Genomic DNA, 22,080 nt, shown 5'->3' with positions numbered 1-22,080 from the left:
ACCGAAACTCCTTAACAACTTTGTATCCATAGCAAAAAGTGCTGATGCACGCGAGAACTATATTTCGTTTTGTTTTCGAGCGTTATTCGTCGCGTCAGACTAGCACTTACCGATAAGTCGAAATGTATTGTAAATCACAAAAACTACTATGGCCCCATCGAAGTAGGGTTCTGTATCGTAATATTTATTAATTCTTACGAACGTGCATAGTAATTTTTTGTGAAGCGACTCGATGAAAATTGATCTGTGACGTCAAAACAAATGCATCGGTATATACATATGAAATTCTGTTATTTACCGTAGTAAATTTCTAAACACTGCAGCGTATGATCGGTGCTTGTGTTGGAGCTCCTCAAAATTGACTATATGTTCAATTGTAAATTTCAAACGGGGTAATAATTCTACTTGACGCAGTTCATCATCGAGTCAACATAAATTTTACAACGTTTCCTTGGTGAACTACGTAGGAAAAAATAGCGCAGTTTGAACCTTCGTCACAGCAAAATATGCAATTTGAAAGTTTTCATTCAGAGTTTACTTGGAAATTACAGTGTTTTTGGTAAAAACCTTCAAAACGGGCGATGTAGAACCCCAATAGCATGGCGGCATGGTAATTCTTACTTTTTTCTCTCCGTGTATGATAAATACACGAATATACACCGAATACGTGTCACATTTTACCATACGTATAGTCTTTTAAGGGTTGCTCGAGCATACTTTACGATATGAACATTTGAAGTGAGCGAAAAGATTTTCGACTATGCTTGTAGAGAATAACGCTCTCGAGTCTTTTGAATACAATGATTTATTGTTTACTACGATGGAGAGAGCAATTATAGAATTTTCTGCCTCGTATTCTCCGTGTACTCGGATCGGTGAATGTGGAGAGAGGAAAAAAGATTTTTTGGTGATATTAATTTTTTGCTAAAGTCCGTAACGTATAAAGAAAATTTGGTTAGAACAAAAATGTTTGGTCGTTTTGCAACGACGAAGGCACGAGCGATTGATGAAGTTGTCAGTGCTGAAACGATTGCATGGACGGGAACGATGGGAGTAGTTCGTAAGGACAAAGGTCAAAGATTTCTCGAGCACGCGGATAGTGATGAACAATGCTTATGTTTACAGGGGGTGGAGCGGCTCGTCGCAAAGCTGGCCACGAGGAGGACGCTGCTAAGGTCGATGAAAAACCGACGAGTGAACGACGCGAAAAAGCCGCCACAGTTGTCTTTCAACAGTCCGAAACTCCCGGCCATTCGGAACCCGGGCCGTCAACCTCTACAGTATTTTCTCGATCGATAACCAAATTTGCTCACCGATTTACCGACACGAGATCTCTCGAACGTAAACAAAAAGATATCGAGATGGGACAAAATCCGAGCGGTCATAAATTTACTCACGTTGAACTCTATGACGAGGTACGATCAAGGAGTACAAAGAAACTCTGGTTTTCATTCATTTTTCAATTTTTTTTTAGCCTCGTGCGTATTGTCGAAAAAGCTGACTATCGAATGAGGTCTGCTTTTTTGCGTGTTCGCACGGCAAATTATTTTTAATTATTTTTAATTATTATTAGACTTCGCTGTGATACGACTGTCAATATTTGAACTGGTTTTTCGATAAATCTTTTCTAATGCAACGAAGTCTTCGATTCAGACCTTTAGCCAAAACATATTTTTGCTAGAAGCAAACTGTCAACGCTCGACATGGATTCCTAATGTAATTGAATATCTGTATTTTGAACTTTCGATACGAAATATACACTCGCCTTTCGAATAAATCGTCAACGCATTCACAATTTACTTCCAGTCTGACTTAAGGAGCTTCGGTACAGGCGATACAAACTTGCCATGCTAAACCACCCTAAAAACATATAAAAAATTTCAAAAAGTTGAGAATTTTATAAAATTTGGTGAACGTGTTCTTTAGTGCCAAATTTGACGATACACATTTTTTAAGATTTTTCTTCTACGATTACTTGATAACAAGGTAGAAGAAAATTTTGAACAAAAATTGTCTTTTCGCACTTTATGTTGAAGAACATTATCACCAAATTTCATCAATTTATTAATATTTAGACTTCTGTACCGAAACTACTTAAGGAGGGTGGATCGCGATCTCACAATATTGCCATCCTAAACCGTGTTAAAAATATAAAGAGAATTTCAAAATTATAAGAATTTAATTAAATTTGGTAAATGTATTATTTAAAAATATATAAGACTATACATTTTTTTAGATTTTTCTACCACATAGCTCTCGAGTAATTGAACATTAAATTTCACGTGTACAAGCATAAAGTTTGCATACATACGGTTGTACATCTCGAGCATAAGAAGTTCGATTTAACGCTCAATTATTTGATAACCACGTGGTAAAAAAATTTGAAAAAAAATAGTATTTGTATACTCGATGCCAAAGAATGTTATCACGAAATTTGATCAAATTCTGATTATTTTTATTTCGTGATCCACCTTCCTGAAGGAAGATCATGCGTTACTTGTGATTGAAAAAAAAGCAATTGAACTTTTTGCTCTTTCCATGATCAAAGAAACGATGAAAATTTATTCTCGCAATTATTAAAATAATGTGTAACTTGATTATTGAGATTGATAAATTTTCAATATTATGATAGCGGTTAAAACACTCTCGTAGTTAAATCGTCAAGCAAAATGTGACAGCAGCCATTTTCTATTAAAATGCCTACGCATATCTGTATTTTAAGGAGTTTCGGTACAAAAGTCTAAATGTTAAGAAATTGATGAAATTTGGTGATAATGTTCTTCAACATCAAGTGCGAAAACACAAATTTTTTCAAAATTTTTTTCTACTTAGTTATCGAGTAATTACGCATTAAAGCAGATTTCTTATGCCCGGAATGTATATCTATATATATGGAAACGCTATGCTTATACACGTGAACTTTAGTGATCAATTACTCGATAACTGTGTAGAAGAAAAATCTTAAAAAATTTGTATAGTCAAATTTGGCACTAAAGAATATGTTCACCAAATTTTATAAAATTCTGAACTTTTTGAATTTTTTAATTTTTTTAGCATGGGTTAGCATGGCAACATTGTATCGCCTGTACCGAAACTCCTTAAACCAGCTGGCTCGTGCTGCTGTCAAACCTTCCACCGTTTGTGTCCTTATTACTCGTTAACCTCGAACAAGGGCTCTTCTTTTTCCATTTCGTTTTCGGTTTTCTAAAGTTGTGAGGATCCTATTTCATTGAATCGAAATCGTCGCACGGGAAGTGTGCCCCCCGAGAGCCTAACCGTTCAAAAAATGTGATTTTCGTTAATCCTTTTCTCGACGTCTAGACACCAGATTCTGTAATAATTCCGAGAATAGATGCACGCTGTATATTTCTAGCATATTTCCAAATTTCAACTCGCTTGGTATTTTCGATTTCCATTAGATTCGCGTGGTCTTCCTTGATCTCTCGATTGCAACTTTTTACCATAAAATAGGCATTGTTGTTAAATAAATATTTTCCTATAATATTGATGATTGCTTTTCATTCCAGTCGTCGACACATTCCGAAGACGTTCAAACACAACCTAAATACGTGCTGGTCGGATGGGACACGTTTCGTTCAAAGACAATGGTCATTTTGATGATCCTCTTCGTTGTTTGGGCCGTCATATATTTTCCACTCCTTCGTGTCGGTTATTGAGAGCATTTATTGTTCAGTGAACACGAAAAATGCTTTAATTCAAGTGACAATTGAAATATCAATGTACAGATACGATGTAAATAGAATTAATATGACTTTTTAATAAATAAAACAACTGAGTCGTTATAGCGGAAGCTCTATTTTCATTTCGAGCCCCTTAAAGCCCGCAAACTTGATTCATTGGGTAATTGGAGGCTAATCTAAGCGGAGTTGAGAGAGACGTGACGAAACCTCAGGCAAAATGTAAACAGGATAAAATAAACGAGTTCCAATCTTTCCCGTAACTTGGATTTATTCATTTTTCTCACTTGGAAATTCTCGGAAATTTGCACAGATAAACTGGACGATTAGCAGCGTAGTTTTGTCTCGTTCCATGCACCGGAAATTCCCAGCCGAGCATCGCGCACGAATTTGAATGGCTCGAATAACTCGTAGAAAGTATGACACGCAATTCACAGCCATAGAAATTTTTTATTCAGTCATCTCGTTCCTGCTCGTAATTTTCTTATTATGGGTACTCACCTTTATCTATTTTTGTCTAAAAAATATTTTCAAGAGGCCGCTTATTCTTTTCTTCGTTCTGTTCGATTAAAATGAAAAATATAGTCGATGTCGATTTGGAGAAGCAGAGATTGCGGAATATTTTACTAAATTCACTCGAATCAAACTTGTGTACTATTTCGATTCATCGATTTATAATAATTAATATTTTCAAGCTTTTACTGCTCGAGGTGAACCTGCATTCGATCCGCCATAAATCCGATCTCAATATTTGCAAAATTTGGGAGGAAAAAGAGAAAAATAGGAAAATGCAATTTGTTCATCAACGAAATAATAATTTCCCAAAGAAATAACAGAAAATACAAATATTTTCTGTCACGTACATCTAAAACTAACAAAAAAAATGTATGTTTGTGATTTGATCACAATGAATATGTGGTCGTGTTTACAGTACGTACAAATCGAACGATGTTAAACGTGGATAGCCGAGAGTTTCTTCTGGCCAATCGGCGAGCAGTTTGAAGGGGAAAGTGTAACTGCCCTCCTACGGTCAGTTGAAATTCATGTCTCGAGACTCTCGAGAGTGTTCAGTCCGTTGAAAGACGTTGTATAGGTAAAACCTCGAAGCGGAGAAGTGTCGGCGGTGTATCTGAAGACAACGATCGAGTCGGTTTCGAGATAAATCTCGGATTCGTTCTCATCTCTATTGACCGAGCACCATGGCCTGTTCGAAAACGATTTATGTCGTCCTTTTGGTCGTTGCTTTGTCTCTTGTGGTCGGTAAGTAATTATAGCGATAACGAAATAAAGAATTGACTTCGTTTCATACCGTAGAATCAAATTCTCGAGCTTTCCATAATAAGAAAATCAATCACTTGAAACGATGACTGAAAATTCGATTTGTTTTTCATTTTTAACCTTTCGTTTAGGCATAGACCATTTTTTCATCAAAACAGCATTTTTTAAGGTTATAATTTATTTGGGGATGCTACTTTTAGTTACGATAATCGTGAACAATAGTTGCACAGGTGCAAACAGTGGTTTGACTATCGATATCGATTGCAAGTTCCATTTTCGATTTATTTTCATTTGCGTCGTTACAAAGTGACATTTTATGGTTGAATAAATTGAGTGCATAATTATTTTGATAATGATGATTTTCGCGAAGCGAAACAAGGGGAAAAAATGTGGTTTGGTTGTTTCATTAATTGAGGTATCAATTGACCCAAGTTTATTGAAAATTTCGTTGAAAAAGTAACGAGAAAAATAGAAATTTCGAATCATCCAATGAAACGAGGAGAACGTGACCGTTGGCGTGACAATGAATCAACGCAGACGTCCGTGAAACCTTTTTTCGCACTGCGTTTGCGTTCGGTATTGTAAGAGATCTGAAAACACGTCGTCTCTAAAAATAGACTCGAGATCGAGCGTGTTTTCGCAATCCTGAATAACAATCGGTCCAAGGATCTTTTGTTAATGTTTATTAAGAAGGGGGAAATGCGGAGTTTGAGGATTCAAAAAAATGGTAAACAATCGTCGTTATTGGGAATTGAACTGTTGGTATGTTTCTCAGAAACGAAATGGGTCACAACTGATCGTATATGAAAATTTTTTTTTCGTCGTAATATCGCTGATAAAATTCATTTTCGCAATAAAAGCGAGAACAAGACCCTGCGAAAGATCACGAGACGGGGTCGCGCAGCAGCGTATCGCGATAACCTATAAAATATCCTACACGAGTATTTTCCTTTTTACGTAGTCTCCGTACGATAAAATAAAAATCTTGGCTCAATAACACCAATACATTTTCATCCGATTCGTTCCTTGAATTTAACGAGGCGCTCTTATCAATTCGCAATATATTACAATCAAGCGTGGAGTTTGAAAAAAATCGAGATCACTGACGAAGTTCTTTGAGGGACGTGTGCTGATTGAAAATCGCTAAAGAACCGCGGCTTCTCTCCAAATTTCAGTTTTTTCTCCGATCGGTCGACAAAATCGGAAAAAGTGCGAGATTTTATTTGCACAAATGTATAACTATAACGTAACGGGACCCCCTGGCACGATTTCTAGTTTCACAGAAGCCGTCAGAGGGCTACGGATGAAGCGCTCTCGCGTCAGCGGAGCACCACCCGTGCGCCAATAAAGCTCCCAACCTCGCTTGTTGCCTCATCCTTTTTTTCCTACCAAAGTTGTACAAAAATAATTGAGCAGTGGACTCCATACTCCATGCACCTCAATAAACGAGAAAATTGCTAATTGCGCGCAGTACGTTTCGGCTATCCTCGATCGCGTCATGGTAAAGCCATAACTGGATGCTCGGGATGCTCCTAAACCGAACGAAAGTATCCGTTTCGAAGGTCGAGTTTGAGAGCAAAGCTCCTCGGATAGCAAAACCTGCATTGATCAGCGGATTTAAAATTTCTAAGTTCCGATATTCGGAAAATGGCCGCCTCACGAATATCTTAACGTTTCGCAATATTGATTAATAAATAATACCCCGTTTTTTTTTTTTTTTATTAATTGTGATAAAAGGAACGTTTTTGTTTGGTTCTTGACACGAAAAGACGACGCCGAAGCGGGATGGAAATTTTGGAAAAAGAAAGATTCGACGACGACCGAGACTCCGGGAGCTGCTGGGAGCGCCGCAGTGAATCCGGAGGCCGTGGATCCAAACACCGGAAACGGGAAAGCCGGAGCTGCAGCGAATCCTGAGCCTGCGAGACCAAACACCGGAAATGGGAAACCCGGAGCTTCGGGGAATGCGGCAAGCGCCGCTAATAATCCGGCTCCAGGGCCCAGGACCGGGAACGCGAATCCTCCGGGATCACCGCCGGGCTCGCCGTCGATCGGAACGAGAGGAGCGATCGCCGGAGCTGCCAACCCGGGACTGGCGATCGGCGTTGCAAATTCGGGAGCGAACATACGAAACAACGCGCAGCCCCAGCGACCGAACCCCGGGACGGAAGTTGGCCGCGATATTCCCGGATCGCGACCAGCAAATCCTGCAACCGGCGGCGCCACTTCCGGTCAGGGTTACAGAGATTTTGCGATCGATTTGACCGGAGCTGGCGATGGAACGAGGCAGGGACCTAAAGTTCCGAGCCAGGGACCGGCTCTCGCCGGAAATGGCGGACAGCAACCAGCTCCAGGTGAAGTAGCACACAAATACCTTATTTTTTGCGTTGCATGGCAATTTAGGTTGCGGAATAAAATGAAGAAAAAAACGACGTTCTTCACTGAGAAAGTTTTTTTTTGTAATGCATGGAAGAACGAGATTTTTCGTTTGTCCATTTTCTATATAAACATTAGGGTTTTTTTTCTCGAAGCTACAACAAAAAAAAAGTAATTTTTTCAAAATTTCAAATTAAAAAAAAATTTAAGATAGTGCTCAAACTGATTTTCCATATTTTTCTGTTTTTTTTTCTCAAAAATCGCGAAACGAACATTTTTCTTTTGCTCTTGTATTCAGTCAAAATATTTTATTAATTTTCATAAGAATGGGAAAACTATAAAATTCTCAAATTATAATGTCTTCTGCGGTGGAATACGAGACTTCGAAATAGAGCATTTGAATTTGACAAAACTTCGAAAAACTCTTTTTGCAAAGTACTTTCGCCCCTTCTTTTGGAAGGACGACAAGAGTAGTTATTTGTAGCCACACGTTTTTTAATCTCATAATTAATAATTTTTAAACTCATAATTAATAGCTTCATCGATTCTTTGGATTTTCCGTTTCAGTGGGGAAGTAAATAAGAAAAAATATTGAATTAATAGACAACGTTTCAAGTACGGAAGCTAAATATGGGGAAGATTCGAAGGAATATTTCATATGTTTTATTCAAGAAAAGATATTCAGTTGGACTTTTTGAAAAGCGAATGTAAAGAAGGTTGATTTTATCGAAATTGAAAAATTTTAGGATCTCGACCAAGCAGCCCAGCGCCTTCCCCCAGTAACAAGCCCGGCCAAGCTCCTCCAGCCGTGGGGCCCCGTCCCGGTTCTCCATCGTCGCCTCAGCCTTCGTTGCCTTCGGGACAGGCTTCCGGTCAAGGTCAAGGGAGCAAACCCGTTGCGACTTCCGGTCCGCAGCCAGGAGGAGTTTCCGGTGGCACTCAGACGTCAACTTTGCACGTTGGTTCTCTGAACCCCGGCCAGAGTCGATCTGGCTCCCCGTCGAGCGGTTACGGTAGTCCAGGCAATTCACCAGCTCCAGGGAGCTCACCAACGAGCGGAAAATCTTGGGCGGACGTTGCCGGAGGCGGTACAAACGCTAAACCAAATTCTCCGAGCCCCGCACCGCGTCCCGGTTCCCTTCAACCTGGACAAACACAGCCTCAAGGACGACCGACGAATCTGCCGGGACAACCGAACCCCGGACAATCGCCTGGATCCGGATCAGGACTGCGAACTGGTGCAGCAGTCGCTGGAGGCGCTGCTGCAGGTGCTGTCGCCGCTGGCGCTGCTGGAACAACTTACTCCAGCAACCCCATTTACAGCAAAGGCAAAACCGTCACCGACGACGATCTCATCAAACTGTCCGAGGCTCTTTTCATCAAGGATACTAACAACGCGTACAGATATATCACTTTGAATTTGCAAAAAAAAACTACGAGCTCGGATACCACCGATCAAGCGCCCCAACCGTAAGTCTAGTTCGTATGAATAAATAAATACTTTTCTCTTCATTTATACAAATTTCATGTTCAGATCAATTCAAAATTTGGAGTTTATTCATTTTTCTTTTGGTTCGTACATATAATTTGGCGCAGTGTTTTTCTTTTTTTTTTTATATAGAAAAAAGGTATATTGGTGATTAAGTTTCGTCCTCGATCGAGTTTATTTTGTATTTATCTGCTTCATTATCTTACGACTAGTTCATTTATTTTTGGCCGTCGTGCATCGCTTACAAACTCCATGGGTTTTCCTACCGATGAGAATATTTCGTTGAACGATATGGGCAATCAAATATTTTTAAGATGAAACAAAGTGATTCTTTAATTCTGAATCAAGTTGATGGTCGAACAAACGAAGCTTCGGTGCTGCAGACCAATTTCTACAGTAAACAGAATATCTCGTTGTGGACCAGTTCATTTTAACGTCTCAACGATTATGACTCAACTCATTCGATTACTGAATGTTGAAAAAATATTCATTAAGAAGTACGCACAAGTACAAACAAATATCGGTTCGAGTCATAAGTTTTGGGGGCACGAGAACGATTTTTTATTACTGTTCCATAACAAAATTGTTGAATCTACCAAATTTTCGTCCAACAAAATGAGTCTCCAGGATTACTCCAATGGATCGATGTTTTACTTTCAATTGGTTTGATGAACCTTTCGAATAATTTTACTAAAAAAAATGCTTATTCGAGTAATCATTGAAATGTGAAATTGATAAACGCAATAACTCATTTATTTAAACAACTCTTCAGAAAACCGGCTGTGAACGTGTACAAAGATTGAAGATGTAGGCGAAAAGCGTAAAATTAATTTTCATTTCGTTCCATTGAAGTTCTGATTGAAAATTAATTTTCAAAGAATTTTATTACCTCGTGGAATCTCGATTTCCCATTTTTCTTTTTGATCATTTCCCCAGTTCGCTCACGATTTGTGCATTTATTTTTATAGGAGAAAATTGATGATTGTTTTTTCTTCATTTCTTCATGTGTAAATTCAACAGATTATTAACAGTGGATCCTCAAGCTCTGCGAATACCAACGATTGAAAAAGTCTTGACGATCTACGACAATTACAAGCTCGACAGTCGCGTCGGCGAGTACATAAGTCCGGCTCAACGTGCCGAAGAGAGTCTTCTCGTCGACACTTTTCTAAGCACAAATGTCATGTCCGCCGCGATGCGTTTCCTCGCTGACAAAGGAGTCGTACGGAAAGAATACTACGAGTACAAAGACACGCTGAGGAGATTGTGGTTTAATCTCTACTCGCGCGGAGGCGATGGAAAAATTGGTAGCTCAGGATTTGAGCATGTTTTCTTAACCGAATTGAAATTGGGAACCGAAGTTAGTGGACTTCACAATTGGATTTACTTCAATGCCGAAGAGGTCGCTAAGAGGGCCGATTATCTCGGATACATTGCCAAAGAAGATTTGGGAAACGTGAGTTTTCGATTTTTCAAAATTATTTTATTTTCATACGATGCTGAACTTGCGAAATGTTTTCAAGAAAATGTTGCATGTGCGAGTTTCCAATTATTTAAATTTATCGACACGAATTGTAGATTTTTCAAAATCATTTGAGTCTTATAAAATTTGTAGGATTTTCTCGAGAAAATTTGGGAGATCTAGTTTTCGACCTTTCAAAATTATTTAAATTTCATGACAAATCAAATTTTTTAATATTCTGTCAGAATTCAATGCGGAAGAGTTTTTTTTACAGTTATTGTGAAACAGAAAAATGTTGAAACAACATTTTTTCGCGCAATTATACCGAGTAATGTTTTTATCGGTATGCTATTTCATTTTTCGTATAAAAATTTCTTCCAATGTCGTTTTATTTTGCATTGCAGAAAGCAGCGATCGTAAAGTTCCACGCGAAGCACAACAACATCGACAAACCAGTTACGACAATGTTCATCGGTACTTCACCTGAACTAGAAATGGCTCTTTACACAGTTTGTTTCATGACCAGACAAGATCGTCCGTGCGGAGTCTCCTTGGGTGGCAAAAGGTTCAATATCGTAACTCACAAATTCCGATATCGAGGAAACGACCTCATCGGCTCTGCGTACCCCGAAATTTAAATATTTCTCCATTTTTTCTTTCATTCCATGTGTAGATTGCTACCAGCGAACAGAAACAACAGCACATTGCCTTATTCAAAAAGACAAAATAGTTTGTGCTCTCCGACTTTTTTGCTTGATGATTTTTTCCTATTTATATTATAAAAGTTCAAAATTCCACATGTGAATTATGGAAAACTAACGATTAGTCATTGAAAAATTCTGCTCTTTGACATAGGAATTCCTAAAAGTGAGATAAAAAGTTTGAATCGTTTTCTTAGTAATTCTGTGCGTTTTATTTTCGTTGTTACGAATATTCGCATTCTAGATTATGAGCGATGAAAATACTCAATAAAGTACTTTGTACATAATAATTTTAATTCCTGCTCCCGTGTCCTAGATTTGTTGCCTTCCTAAGATCTGATGCAAAACAAAGGGTTGCTAATACTTTTCAACTTAGAATAGCTGAAGAATCTAAACTTGCTTTTCATTCTGGAACACTCCAAGTTAACTCTCAAACTAACAAAATTCGAAATAATTCGTATGAAGAACCGAAATTTGAAACTTTTGAGATTTGTCTTGATTCCCTCGCATCGTTTGAATTTGCTCATTACTGAGAATACCTTTTTAATTCTTATATTTGAAGCATCTGATGAACTGTACTTTTTTATTGCTCTAATCAAATCTAACGAGATTTGACTATTTTTTAACCAAGATTTGACTCATTTTTTAACCATTTTTAACACTGTTCACTCTCTTCACCAATGTGCACGAGCTTTTATGGTCAAACAGCGATGAATTTTGTTTGTTGGGGGTAAAAAAAGTCCTGCTTGACGAGCATCAATTCGTTGAATTTTGAAACTTTTTTAAGGACAAATCAAAACTAGAGCAGATATTAACATTTTCAAAAAGTCGGTTTAAGCAACTATCGAAAGAAGTTCATTTGAAAACAACTAATTGAGTTTTTAAAAAACACCACGTTTTCCTTAAATTCCTATATTTTGAAAAACTTTTTGTTCGAGATTTACGACTGAAGTATCCGCACAGTTTTGATTATGTTTACGTGTTCGGTCTCGATTCTACGGACGTGAGTAACGAAGATAATAAAGCTTAAATGCACACACAACGCATTCTCGTTTGTCGGATACCACGAGAGTCCACTGATCTACACGTAACAAACAGATAAGAGAGAAGTGTCTTTCGTGTAGTAGAAGAGATCGAGCAACAAGAGGGAACGAATCCCATCTCCGTAAATTTCCGATAAAGATTATTAGAGCGAATGAGAAAGAGCGTAAGAGAGAAAGGGAGGAAGCGAGTGTGATGAGATTCTGAGGCGGATCGAGTGTTTCATAATAACCAAGAGTTCTCCAGTTGGTCTTGGCGACTCGTGTGTCCAGACGAATTTTCGAAGCGCGAGAAAAATTTTTCGTTATCAGTCGCCATAAAAAATGTATTGCAGTGCGGGAAGGTTTTTGAAGGAAAGTGAGAAGATTCAAAAGCTCCACTGGCTCGGAGCTTTATCGGGAAGATTCGAGCCGACCAGCAGAAGATTTTATCACTGTGAAAACGGAGTTTATGGATACAGGAAAAAAAAGCCGAGCACGTACGATGGTACGTCGTCGAACGATTTTACTGTGTCTCTCTTCTTTTATGTTTTTACAAACTTCCATTTAATTTCAAAACAATCGTCTTTTCAGTGCCAAAAGAACATCTCAGTTTGCGAGCTAAGTACAGTAATTTTTACAGGCTCGTAACAGCGTACAGAGAACATGCACATAAACAGGCAAACGTGAATCCAGTGGCGACTGAAAAGACCGACTCGGTGCCTGAACTCGACCGACGAATGTACGGACTCGATTTGAACGAGGTTGTTCCTTTTGAGGGAATTTTAGCGACAGAAAAATCCGAGGGTACTATAAAAGAAGCTCTCGCTATTTTGAACTCGATTTACTGTGGAAATATTGGAGCAGAATTTACTCATCTCGAGGTGAGATAAAGATGAAAACTGAAGAGTTAACTTTTTGTGCAAAAAACATTGAATGATGAAGAGAAAATTGTATTTGACACGCAGAGTCTCGAAGAACGAGAATGGTTTGCTGAGAAGCTTGAAAGAACGAGGAGCGAGTCGGTGAGCGATGAAACGAAACGAGCGATTGCTGCTGAAATGTTGAAGAGCCAAACATTCGATCAGTTCATGGCACTAAAATTCGTAAGCGTCAAGAGATACGGTTGCGAGGGTGCAGAAACGATGCTGGCATTCTTTCACGAGTTTTTCAAACTCGCGGCAAACGGTAAAATGATGTTTGACAAAAAAATCCATTAACCGGTTTCGTGACAAAACTGGTATGAGCGAATAAGTTACCGCAATAAACGAAAATTTGTTTTTGGCCGTTTTCGAAGGTTGCTGATTCCATTTACAAACTTAGTTTTCACTTAACGACTCTGGAAAGGGGTGAAAATTAGTGAGAGTCTGAAAGTGAAAATTTCAGATTTTTCAATGCCATGTTTTCATGTCATACTACACAAAAGTTTCAGATTTTTTAAGATAATAGTCTTTCATTGGAATCAAACTAAATTCACTATCACCAAAGGGGTGAAAAATATGGGTTGAGGGTGAAATTTGCTGATTTTTCAATGGCAAGTTTTTAGGCTAAATTACATGAAAACTACGTTTTTAGAGCACCAGACTCTTTTGTCCAAATAAAACAAAATTGGCTATCCTCAAAGGAGTGAAAAATAAGAATGTATGCAATTTTTCATAAAAACTACGTTTTTTATGAGACACTAGACTCATTTTTCGGAAAAAAATAAATTCGTTATTATTCCCAAAGAGTTGAAAAATTAGGATTCATGATTAAATTTAAAATTGGCTAAGTGGGTTGTTTTCTCAATGAGAAGGTTTTATGCTATGTTTCATAGAAACTCTACGTTTTTTAGGACACTACTAGACGCTTTTATTCATAGAAATAAGTCAATTCCCGTCCTCATCAGTCAGTTAATCGGTATTGTATAATGTACAAATTCAAAAAGCTTTATCAATTGTCGATCGATTTTGACAAAAATTGATAAACGACAAATCTGTCAATTTCTCCCCGAGCCCTTATTTTTCACATCTCTGGGGGTAGTGAATTTGTTTTATTTCGATAAAAGAGTCTGGTGCCTTAAAGATATACATTTTTTATGTAATATAGCATAAAAACTTTCCATTGAAAAATCTAAAAATTTCATCCTCAACCCTCAATTCTCACCCATTTCAAGGGTAGCAAGATAAAAATTAAGTTCAGAAATGGAATCAGCGACCCGAGAAACCCTTCGTATACTAATTTTTGTCACAATCGGTTGAAAATTAAAACCGTTATATTAATATGTACACATTGATACATTACCAGAATGGGCCCGACGTTTTTTTTTTAAATAAATGATACAATACCAGTCAACTGGTTAAATTAGCAGAAAAATGGTGAGGCTACAGCTCCGATTTGTCCGTTAATTTATTGACGAATAAAGTAAAACGTTGAATTATTATATTTCAGACGATCTGAAACACATCGTTCTCTGCATGCCCCATCGAGGTCGTTTAAATTTTCTCACTGGAATGCTCAAATTTCCGCCGGAAAAATTGTTCCGCAAACTTCGAGGACTTTCCGAATTTCCTGAAGATGCCAAAGCGATCGGAGACGTGCCCAGTCACTTCGTTTCCTCCGTCGATCTTGGCGTCGAAAATAAATGTCTGAGGGTCAGCATGCTCTACAATCCTTCTCATCTCGAAGCTGTTAATCCAGTTTCTATGGGAAAAACTCGTGGAACTATGCAAATTGTTAAAGATGGGGCCTACGACGAGAAAGAAATTTCACAGTGGAGTGACAAAGTTCTCAACGTTCAGGTATAATACATAGCGATTCATGCCAAAATAGAAAGAAAATGCTAGTCTGATTTAAAAATAAAAAATAAAAAAAAACAACTCTGACGAATATAAGTTTCTCATTGAAATTATTAAATAATTACTGTACAAGATAATTCAGGGGTAAAAATAAATCAAAATTAAACTGTTGATTTTGTGCAAAAATGACTCCAATTTCTTTTCAATCGTAATTCAAGTTACCGCAATTTTGAAAAAATGAATTGTCTGTTCATTATAGTAGAACAATTGGATGAATTATGACGAAACAATCGCTTGTTAATAACAGGTACACGGAGATGCAGCTTACGCTGGTCAAGGAGTGAATCAAGAATCTTTGGCGATAAGTTCTGCTCCCCATTTCGAAATCGGTGGTTCGCTTCATTTGGTCGTTAATAATCAATTGGGTTTTACGACGCCATCGTCGAGGGGTAGATCTTCGAGATACTGTACCGATATAGCGAAGTCGATAGCGGCTCCTGTACTCCACGTGAATGCCGATGCACCCGAAGACGTTGTACGCGCGACCAGAATCGCTTTCGAGTATCAACGAAAATTCCGAAAAGATGTTTTTATCGATTTGAATTGCTTTCGGCGATGGGGACACAACGAACTCGATGATCCTACTTTCACGAACCCTGTTATGTACAACATTATTCAAAATAGAAAGTTAGTACAAAATCTTGCTTCTTTTTTCAATTCAGAAGTACGGTATTTCTGAATCGTTTAAAAAACTCTCTTGATAAATCGTGTCTTTATAAAATATCTAAATATCTTTAACCCTTTTAATAAATTCTCGCAATACCAAACAACTTTTATCTTTTTTTGAAAGTTTCGATATGAGCCAAATATCATAAAGTATCATAAAGTGATTATTTGTTCATTATCAACTAGTAACGAATAACGGGAATTTGCTGATTTACAATCTTTCGAAACGTTAGATCGATTCCGGATGTTTATCGTGAGAATCTCGAATCATCTGGAGTTCTTAAAAAAGAGGATAGCGAATTATTGGTTGAAAAACATACTGGTTGGTTGGCGGATTCCTTGAGGCAAGTAGACGGTTACATTCCTCAGCCTTCGTACTTCACTCATCGTTGGATGGGCATAGAACAAGCTCCGGCTGCGGTCACCACTTGGGACACCGGAGTCAACCTCGATCTGCTTAGATTTGTCACCAACAAAAGTGTGAATCTGAAAAATGATTTGGTTAGTAAAATTCAATGAAAAAATAAAAACTACAACCGGTGAAAAAACAATTGATCTTGAAGAACATAACGCTTTCGAATGATTCTTTTGCCAGACAATTCATCCGCAACTTTTGAAAAATCATGTTCAATCAAGACTGAATAAAGTAGCTGATGGCGAAAACGTGGATTGGTCGACCGCAGAAACAGCAGCTTTTGGAACTCTTCTCTATCAGGGTTACAATGTAAGAATAAGCGGTCAAGATGTCGGGCGAGGAACTTTTTCTCATCGTCACACTATGCTGGTCGATCAACCATCCGGAGGTGAACGATCAATCTCTTCTTCTCAAATATATAGCATACTCTTGTCAAACTTCACATTGATATCCTCTGCGGGTACTGCCCCTACAACTGTAATTTCGTTTTCTTTTTCAAATCGTTTTATCTACTACAAGATTCCAGTTTTTCCGCCGTATGGTTGTCATCTTACCCTTGATTCCGTTACCACATCTTTAATATATTTTTTAACATATTATATAAATAGTTCAATTTTATTTACTATCCAAAACAGTACTAGATTGATTGATAAACTTCGGAAGTACTAAAATACACAAATCGCAGAAGGAGATATTAGAACTTAAAAAGTTTATTCATTCGATTGGAAAGCTGGCATTAGTCTAATCGATCAACATTCCCAATTAATTGAACGACAATAATATACTTCGAATCCGAAATCTATTTGACAAAAGTAGACAGAATGGATTTTTGTCAGCGCAAAATCTTTTTTTAAGTTACTTCTTCCAAAGAATCTGATTGATTAATATAGAAAAGTTGCTCCAAATTGGGCAAAAGTGGATTAAGAACGACAGGTATGAATTCATGGACATTCGATCTTTGATTTCTTTCAGAAATTTACATTCCCTTGAATCACATGGTCGAAGGTCAAACGGGAAAGATCGAGATTGCGAACAGTATTCTTTCGGAAGAAGCGGTGCTGGGTTTTGAGTACGGTGTCAGTATAACGTCGCCATCGACCTTGACAATTTGGGAGGCTCAATTTGGCGACTTTTTCAACGGAGCCCAAATAATAATTGACACGTTTGTGACGAGTGGCGAAGCCAAGTGGATGATGAGTAGTGGCCTGGTGATGCTTTTGCCTCACGGTTATGACGGTGCAGGTCCGGAACACAGTTCTTGCAGAATGGAGAGATTCTTACAAATGACCGACAGCCAAGAGGACAAACCGGATGGCGATGACGTTAATATCCAAGTCGTTAATCCTTCGACACCAGCACAGTATTTTCATTTACTCAGACGACAAGTATTATTCTTCTTCTATTTATTTAAACGTTGTTATCGTCCACTTTTCTGTAATACCAAACAAAATAGGTTAAAGAAATGAAAAGAAAAACATTATTTTCTGTGAGATTGTTGTTGTATAGAATTGCCTGGGACACAGTGGTCATCGGTAGTGAGGATCGAATGAAAAAAAAACGAATGGCATTCATCGTTGAGCTTTATTTGTATTTCGATTGGAATATTTACATATGTGGCGATTTGAGTTACATTATTACTTTATTTTTATTATAATTATGTTTCATAAGAGATTTTCACTTGTGTACAGATGGTACGGAATTTCAGAAAACCTTTGATAGTCGTTGCCCCAAAAACTCTCTTACGGCATGCATCGGCAACTTCATCGCTTATGGAAATGGCACCAAAAACAAGTTTCCAAAGTGTTATTGGTGATAACAGAGTTTCTGATGCAGATGTTAACAAAGTTATATTTGTCAGCGGAAAGCATTATTACGCTTTGGATAAACAAAGAGAAATATCGAACGCCAAAGATGTAGCGATCGTTCGATTGGAAAGTCTGTGCCCATTTCCGGTCGCCGATTTAAATCAAGAAATTCAACGATATCCCCGTGCTAAAAGTAAGAAAATATTTTCATGTATGATTATTATGACTTTCTGAACTTCCTATTTCTAGCATTTTTTTTACTGATTAACTTATCGAATTTTTGTTTCCAGCTTTCATATGGAGTCAGGAAGAACCCCGGAATATGGGACCGTGGAGTTTCATCAAGCCACGATTCGAAAATTTATGCGGACGTCCGGTAGTTTTCGTTGTTTTTCTCCATTTTCGCCTTTCTTCTTATGCGTAGTAACCTTTGTTAACAAGCGGTAGAAAATCACGTTTCGCTCGTATTTTTCAGCTCAAATATTCCGGACGAGAAGCTCTTCCTGCACCAGCTGTCGGCATCGGTCGAGTTCATCAACGCGAAGCGCAGGAAGTTATAGTAAAACCGTTTTTGATGAAATAAATATACGTAAGTGGAATGTCTGAATCGGTAAATTGGTGTAAATATTAATTTGATTGATATGATTCGACAAAAAGCATTCTCATTGATTGATTAGAGAAAAAAAAATATATTTCAGAAAAATTTTAATCTTGGCTCCCTTTTTGAAACCACTTATAATCTTTTATACAATTATTTCGGATGATTTTTTAAATTTATTTTCAATAAGCTCTAAAGAAATGCATCTTTATAACAACAATGTTCTGTATAATATGGATTTGAAGGAATCTAAGACCCGAGTTGAACTTCTTTGTTAAAAAAAAAAAAAATACTTTGAACTAATAAAAGACGATTTTTATAGATAATTATAGTTATAATTATAATTATAGATAATAATAATTGATCTTAACAATCGTTAATTATCAACGGAATATTCGGCCTGTAGTCTTTCGTGTTCTTTCTTAATTAGCACCCTCAACTCCTCCTGGAAAAATATATAAAGAAAATGTAAATAAACATTGAAGATATTCCACAAATCGAAATAACGTTAGGAATCGAAACACAGTTTCAAACGTTCTCGTATTTTTGAACATTTTTTTGTTGAATTCAAACCGACATTTATTTTAAAAATATTCAAATTGAAATTCCATCATTACGATTAATGGATTCCAAAGATTCTTACCCCCCAATTGAGTTTGTCAGCCAATAACTGACATCCAGTGTCACAATCTCCAATCCATGCCACGTCACGTCCTACTTCTGAGCTTTTGGGATCAAAAACTAATCCTTGTCCAAATCCCAAAAATCTTGTAAGTCTGTCCTGAATTCCGACTTTTTCTTTGTTAATCAGAAGCCTCGGGCAAGTGGAACTTACTCTTTGAAAACAGAATTCGGAAAAATCATTAACAAGTGGAAATAACTAAAATGAATATAGTTTCAAAAAATTTCATTACCGATCAACGAGCGAAGCAAAAGGCTGGACAACAAGGCTGGAGCCCATGATTATCAGCAGATCAGCTTGACGGAAATCTTGATCGATAAGTGTATGGAAACGTTCCGGTAACATTTCACCAAAAAATACAATGTCAGGTTTGACGATTCCCTCTTTGCATTTGTCACATTTTGGGACCAAACTGGCACTTATTTTATCTGGTAATAAGGAACGATTTTTCAATTTTTATCCCACATCGTTCCATCGAAGACAACAATCAATTGTTTTCCCCCAAAAATACCTTTCATCCATTCCAAAGTGTACAGAGCTCGACATTTAAGACAGTGTCCAGTGTGGAATGTGCCGTGAGCTTCAACAAGTTTTTCTCCAGGAAGTCCAGCAACTCTTTCCAGGGTATCAACATTCTGTGTGTAATGTCTCAGCAACAAACCTTTTTCCCACAACAAACGAATGAAATAGTGACTTGGCGTTGGTTTAAAACCCTCGGGTAACAATTCTTTGGCCAGAACAAAGAAGGGTTCTGGATTTTCCATGAAAAAATCTATTTCGAAAATAGCTTGTGGATGAGGCAAATTGTATTTGCCAAGATTGTGGTAAAGGCCACTTGATGGAGACCGAAAATCAGGAATTCCAGCAGCTGGAAAATGCAAGTTACGAATGAGTTTTTCTAGCCCAACAATTTTTCTGCTCGATTAATGATTGTGTAGCTTCTTACACGTTGATATTCCAGCACCAGCCATTGTTATGATTTTACGACAATTTTTTTGTTTTATATACTCCACTACGCCATCAAGATCCAGAGTATCCAAAATTTTTTTCTCCTTTGTCTCCGATTTTGCAGAGTCTGTTGAATCATACATCTTGAGCTTTTCGCTGAAGTACTTGCGGATTTTTTCTATACCAGAATCTTTATTCTCCGGTTTTTCTGAAGAGGCACCAGCTGTTTTATCGCTCTGAGAGTCTCCGAGATCTCTCAGCGCTGAATTAGACAAAATTTCAAATAAACTGACTAAAAACCAAAAAATCAGACATATTATGATAAAAAGCATAAAAACTTTTACCATCATGCATCTGTCATACATTATTAACAATACTGATGTGGCAGCAAAAAGTATTATGTTATTACCTTTTTCATCTTCTTCTTTTTCTTGCGATTTATCCATTTTGCACAAGTGTTTCACTTTGTTTCGCGTGTATAAATAATGAGTTGTAAAAACAATACGTGAGTATGCACTTTTTTTGGAGGTAATGATTCTATTGAAAACCCATGGAGGTGTGTACGACGGGAACTCGATAATAATCAAAAATCGTACATGAATAAAGGTTATCAATATGTGTCATAAAAATAATCTCTATGATTTTTCAATGTTGAAACCTTTTATAATAAACGTCATGCCTGACTTCGATAAAATGATCGTTGTTATTATACAAAACGTATTCAAGATCTTTATTTTCAAGTTAGATTTATCGGTATGCAGAGAGACGTGAACCTTGACCGTCGATAACAAGAAAGACTTTTTATTCTACACGACGACAATGTATATAAATATTCATGCATATACACATGGTACGAATGTATGCATAGTAACGGTCTTTTATTTAATTAACCTAAAAAGAATAATAACCATGATGGATGTGTTCACGCGAATATGTAGGCGACAATTGCTCGCTGAACTTGAAACTCATTATCACGGCGACTAATATAAGCGATTTAATAGGAGATAAAGCAGCTCCCTCGATATATATACTGGACATCTGTAGAACTGATAAACCCAGCACTTTGTGGCCAAAATGACCTCCCCAATCCTTAATAAAAATATCACACGAAAAAAATAGTCTGTAGGAAAACGTGAAAAAAATAAAAAAGCGTCAAACTAATAAATATTCTGAAATTATCATAATTCAAAACTCTATATTTTTTATTTAAAAAATCAAGTCCTATAAAATTTGGTTCAACTTGCAATGGAATTTGGGTATATATAGGAATAAGTTTTGTAAAATTTTGGCACTATCAAGACTGCTTGCAGTCGCCGATATATAGGACTAAATTTATTTCGTAAAAACAGCAATACTGTAAGACAAAATTGGAACGAAAAGCTGCATGACAAAAGTTTCGAATAATTAAAAAAAAATCATAACTTTATATATGACATGATTTTGTGAGCTATATACACGAGAATTGCTGGTATTTCCGGGTTATCAGTATGTTTGACCCACGAAAAAAAAAGATATATATTTTAAGGTACCATGATGGAAAATCAACACGTATAAATTGTACACAGAGCAGTGTACGACTCAAAAAAAATAATAACAGTGTATATCGCTGAACTCGATTAGCAAAATTTCGAAATACATCACCGCGATTTGAACCTCTGGAGAAGCACCAAATACACATACATATATTTACGAATTATTTTCTTTTGCAATTCATTATATAACGTGAAAAGCACATGTAGACCGTATAAAAATTCAATTAACCCAATTTAATGAGTTTTCGGATTTATGTCAATAACAAAAAAATCATTCATACCAATTGCTAATAGTCATAGAAAAAATATTTCAATAGAATATTATAATTGGTGATTCGTTACATGGACTCGATATAATATAAGAAAACATCTGGTTCGTGCGTTTCAAATGAACGATTATAATAGGTAATATTCGACACATTTTGGCATATCGATCAAACCTTTTTTCATTTCGGATTTCGACAAATCGTTCCAAACCTAATGAATCAACTATAATCATGTACACTATTTTCTTCGTAAAACGGAAAACTGAAATAATTATGTACAATGAACATTTGGATTGGCGATGCAGAGA

At 37.1% G+C, this 22,080-nt stretch overlaps 3 protein-coding genes across 8 annotated transcripts; 2 read left to right on the top strand and 1 right to left on the bottom strand.

Moving 5' to 3' along the window:
• The first annotated feature begins 4,756 nt into the window (after window positions 1–4,756).
• LOC122410403 (poly(U)-specific endoribonuclease homolog) lies at window positions 4,757–11,300 on the top strand. The gene is made up of 5 exons (XM_043418498.1): window positions 4,757–4,958; window positions 6,746–7,330; window positions 8,099–8,822; window positions 9,862–10,297; window positions 10,708–11,300. Exons 1-5 carry the CDS (start codon window positions 4,898–4,900, stop codon window positions 10,939–10,941), a joined length of 2,040 nt encoding a protein of 679 aa, XP_043274433.1. The 5' UTR covers window positions 4,757–4,897; the 3' UTR covers window positions 10,942–11,300.
• An 861-nt stretch (window positions 11,301–12,161) lies between these two features.
• LOC122410401 (probable 2-oxoglutarate dehydrogenase E1 component DHKTD1, mitochondrial) lies at window positions 12,162–18,736 on the top strand. Of its 2 annotated transcripts, none has more exons than XM_043418496.1 (11): window positions 12,162–12,531; window positions 12,618–12,907; window positions 12,992–13,211; window positions 14,454–14,803; window positions 15,108–15,487; window positions 15,760–16,027; window positions 16,122–16,329; window positions 16,914–17,326; window positions 17,630–17,939; window positions 18,037–18,122; window positions 18,222–18,736. In XM_043418496.1, the coding sequence occupies exons 1-11, from the start codon at window positions 12,369–12,371 to the stop codon at window positions 18,327–18,329; spliced, it is 2,796 nt and encodes a 931-aa protein (XP_043274431.1). In that variant the 5' UTR covers window positions 12,162–12,368; the 3' UTR covers window positions 18,330–18,736. The 2 variants fall into 2 exon arrangements, with proteins under 2 accessions (XP_043274431.1, XP_043274432.1); XM_043418497.1 differs by having other exon boundaries at window positions 12,412–12,531; window positions 12,667–12,907.
• Window positions 18,435–22,063, bottom strand: Sirt2 (Sirtuin 2). Of its 5 annotated transcripts, none has more exons than XM_043418503.1 (7): window positions 21,947–22,063; window positions 20,384–20,511; window positions 19,973–20,266; window positions 19,538–19,894; window positions 19,259–19,454; window positions 18,988–19,180; window positions 18,435–18,789 (listed from the first exon to the last, which is right to left on the bottom strand). In XM_043418503.1, exons 1-7 carry the CDS (start codon window positions 22,003–22,005, stop codon window positions 18,721–18,723), a joined length of 1,296 nt encoding a protein of 431 aa, XP_043274438.1. In that variant the 5' UTR covers window positions 22,006–22,063; the 3' UTR covers window positions 18,435–18,720. The 5 variants fall into 5 exon arrangements, with proteins under 5 accessions (XP_043274438.1, XP_043274439.1, XP_043274440.1 ...); XM_043418504.1 differs by having other exon boundaries at window positions 19,973–20,236; XM_043418505.1 differs by lacking the exon at window positions 21,947–22,063 and having other exon boundaries at window positions 20,384–21,145.
• Between the last annotated feature and the right edge of the window lie 17 nt (window positions 22,064–22,080).

The sequence above is a fragment of the Venturia canescens genome, chromosome 5 (assembly GCF_019457755.1).
Source record: "Venturia canescens isolate UGA chromosome 5, ASM1945775v1, whole genome shotgun sequence".
Taxonomy (NCBI): domain Eukaryota; kingdom Metazoa; phylum Arthropoda; class Insecta; order Hymenoptera; family Ichneumonidae; genus Venturia; species Venturia canescens.
Note: the sequence above shows the minus strand (reverse complement) of the source record. Positions and strands in the feature narration are given on the sequence as shown.

Bases quoted from the DNA above. Each gene is read 5' to 3' on its own strand.
- LOC122410401 (XM_043418496.1), top strand. From the start codon at position 12,369: ATGTATTGCAGTGCGGGAAGGTTTTTGAAGGAAAGTGAGAAGATTCAA. The intron at 12,908-12,991 runs GTGAGATAAAGA...TTTGACACGCAG, and splicing joins CAGAATTTACTCATCTCGAG to AGTCTCGAAGAACGAGAATG. The intron at 18,123-18,221 runs GTAGTTTTCGTT...CGTATTTTTCAG, and splicing joins AAAATTTATGCGGACGTCCG to CTCAAATATTCCGGACGAGA.
- LOC122410403 (XM_043418498.1), top strand. From the start codon at position 4,898: ATGGCCTGTTCGAAAACGATTTATGTCGTCCTTTTGGTCGTTGCTTTG. The intron at 7,331-8,098 runs GTGAAGTAGCAC...GAAAAATTTTAG, and splicing joins CGGACAGCAACCAGCTCCAG to GATCTCGACCAAGCAGCCCA. The intron at 10,298-10,707 runs GTGAGTTTTCGA...TTTGCATTGCAG, and splicing joins CCAAAGAAGATTTGGGAAAC to AAAGCAGCGATCGTAAAGTT.
- Sirt2 (XM_043418503.1), bottom strand. From the start codon at position 22,005: ATGATTATAGTTGATTCATTAGGTTTGGAACGATTTGTCGAAATCCGA. The intron at 19,455-19,537 runs GTATTTTTGGGG...CCTTATTACCAG, and splicing joins CACTTTGGAATGGATGAAAG to ATAAAATAAGTGCCAGTTTG. The intron at 19,181-19,258 runs GTAATGAAATTT...CTGTTTTCAAAG, and splicing joins TTTGCTTCGCTCGTTGATCG to AGTAAGTTCCACTTGCCCGA.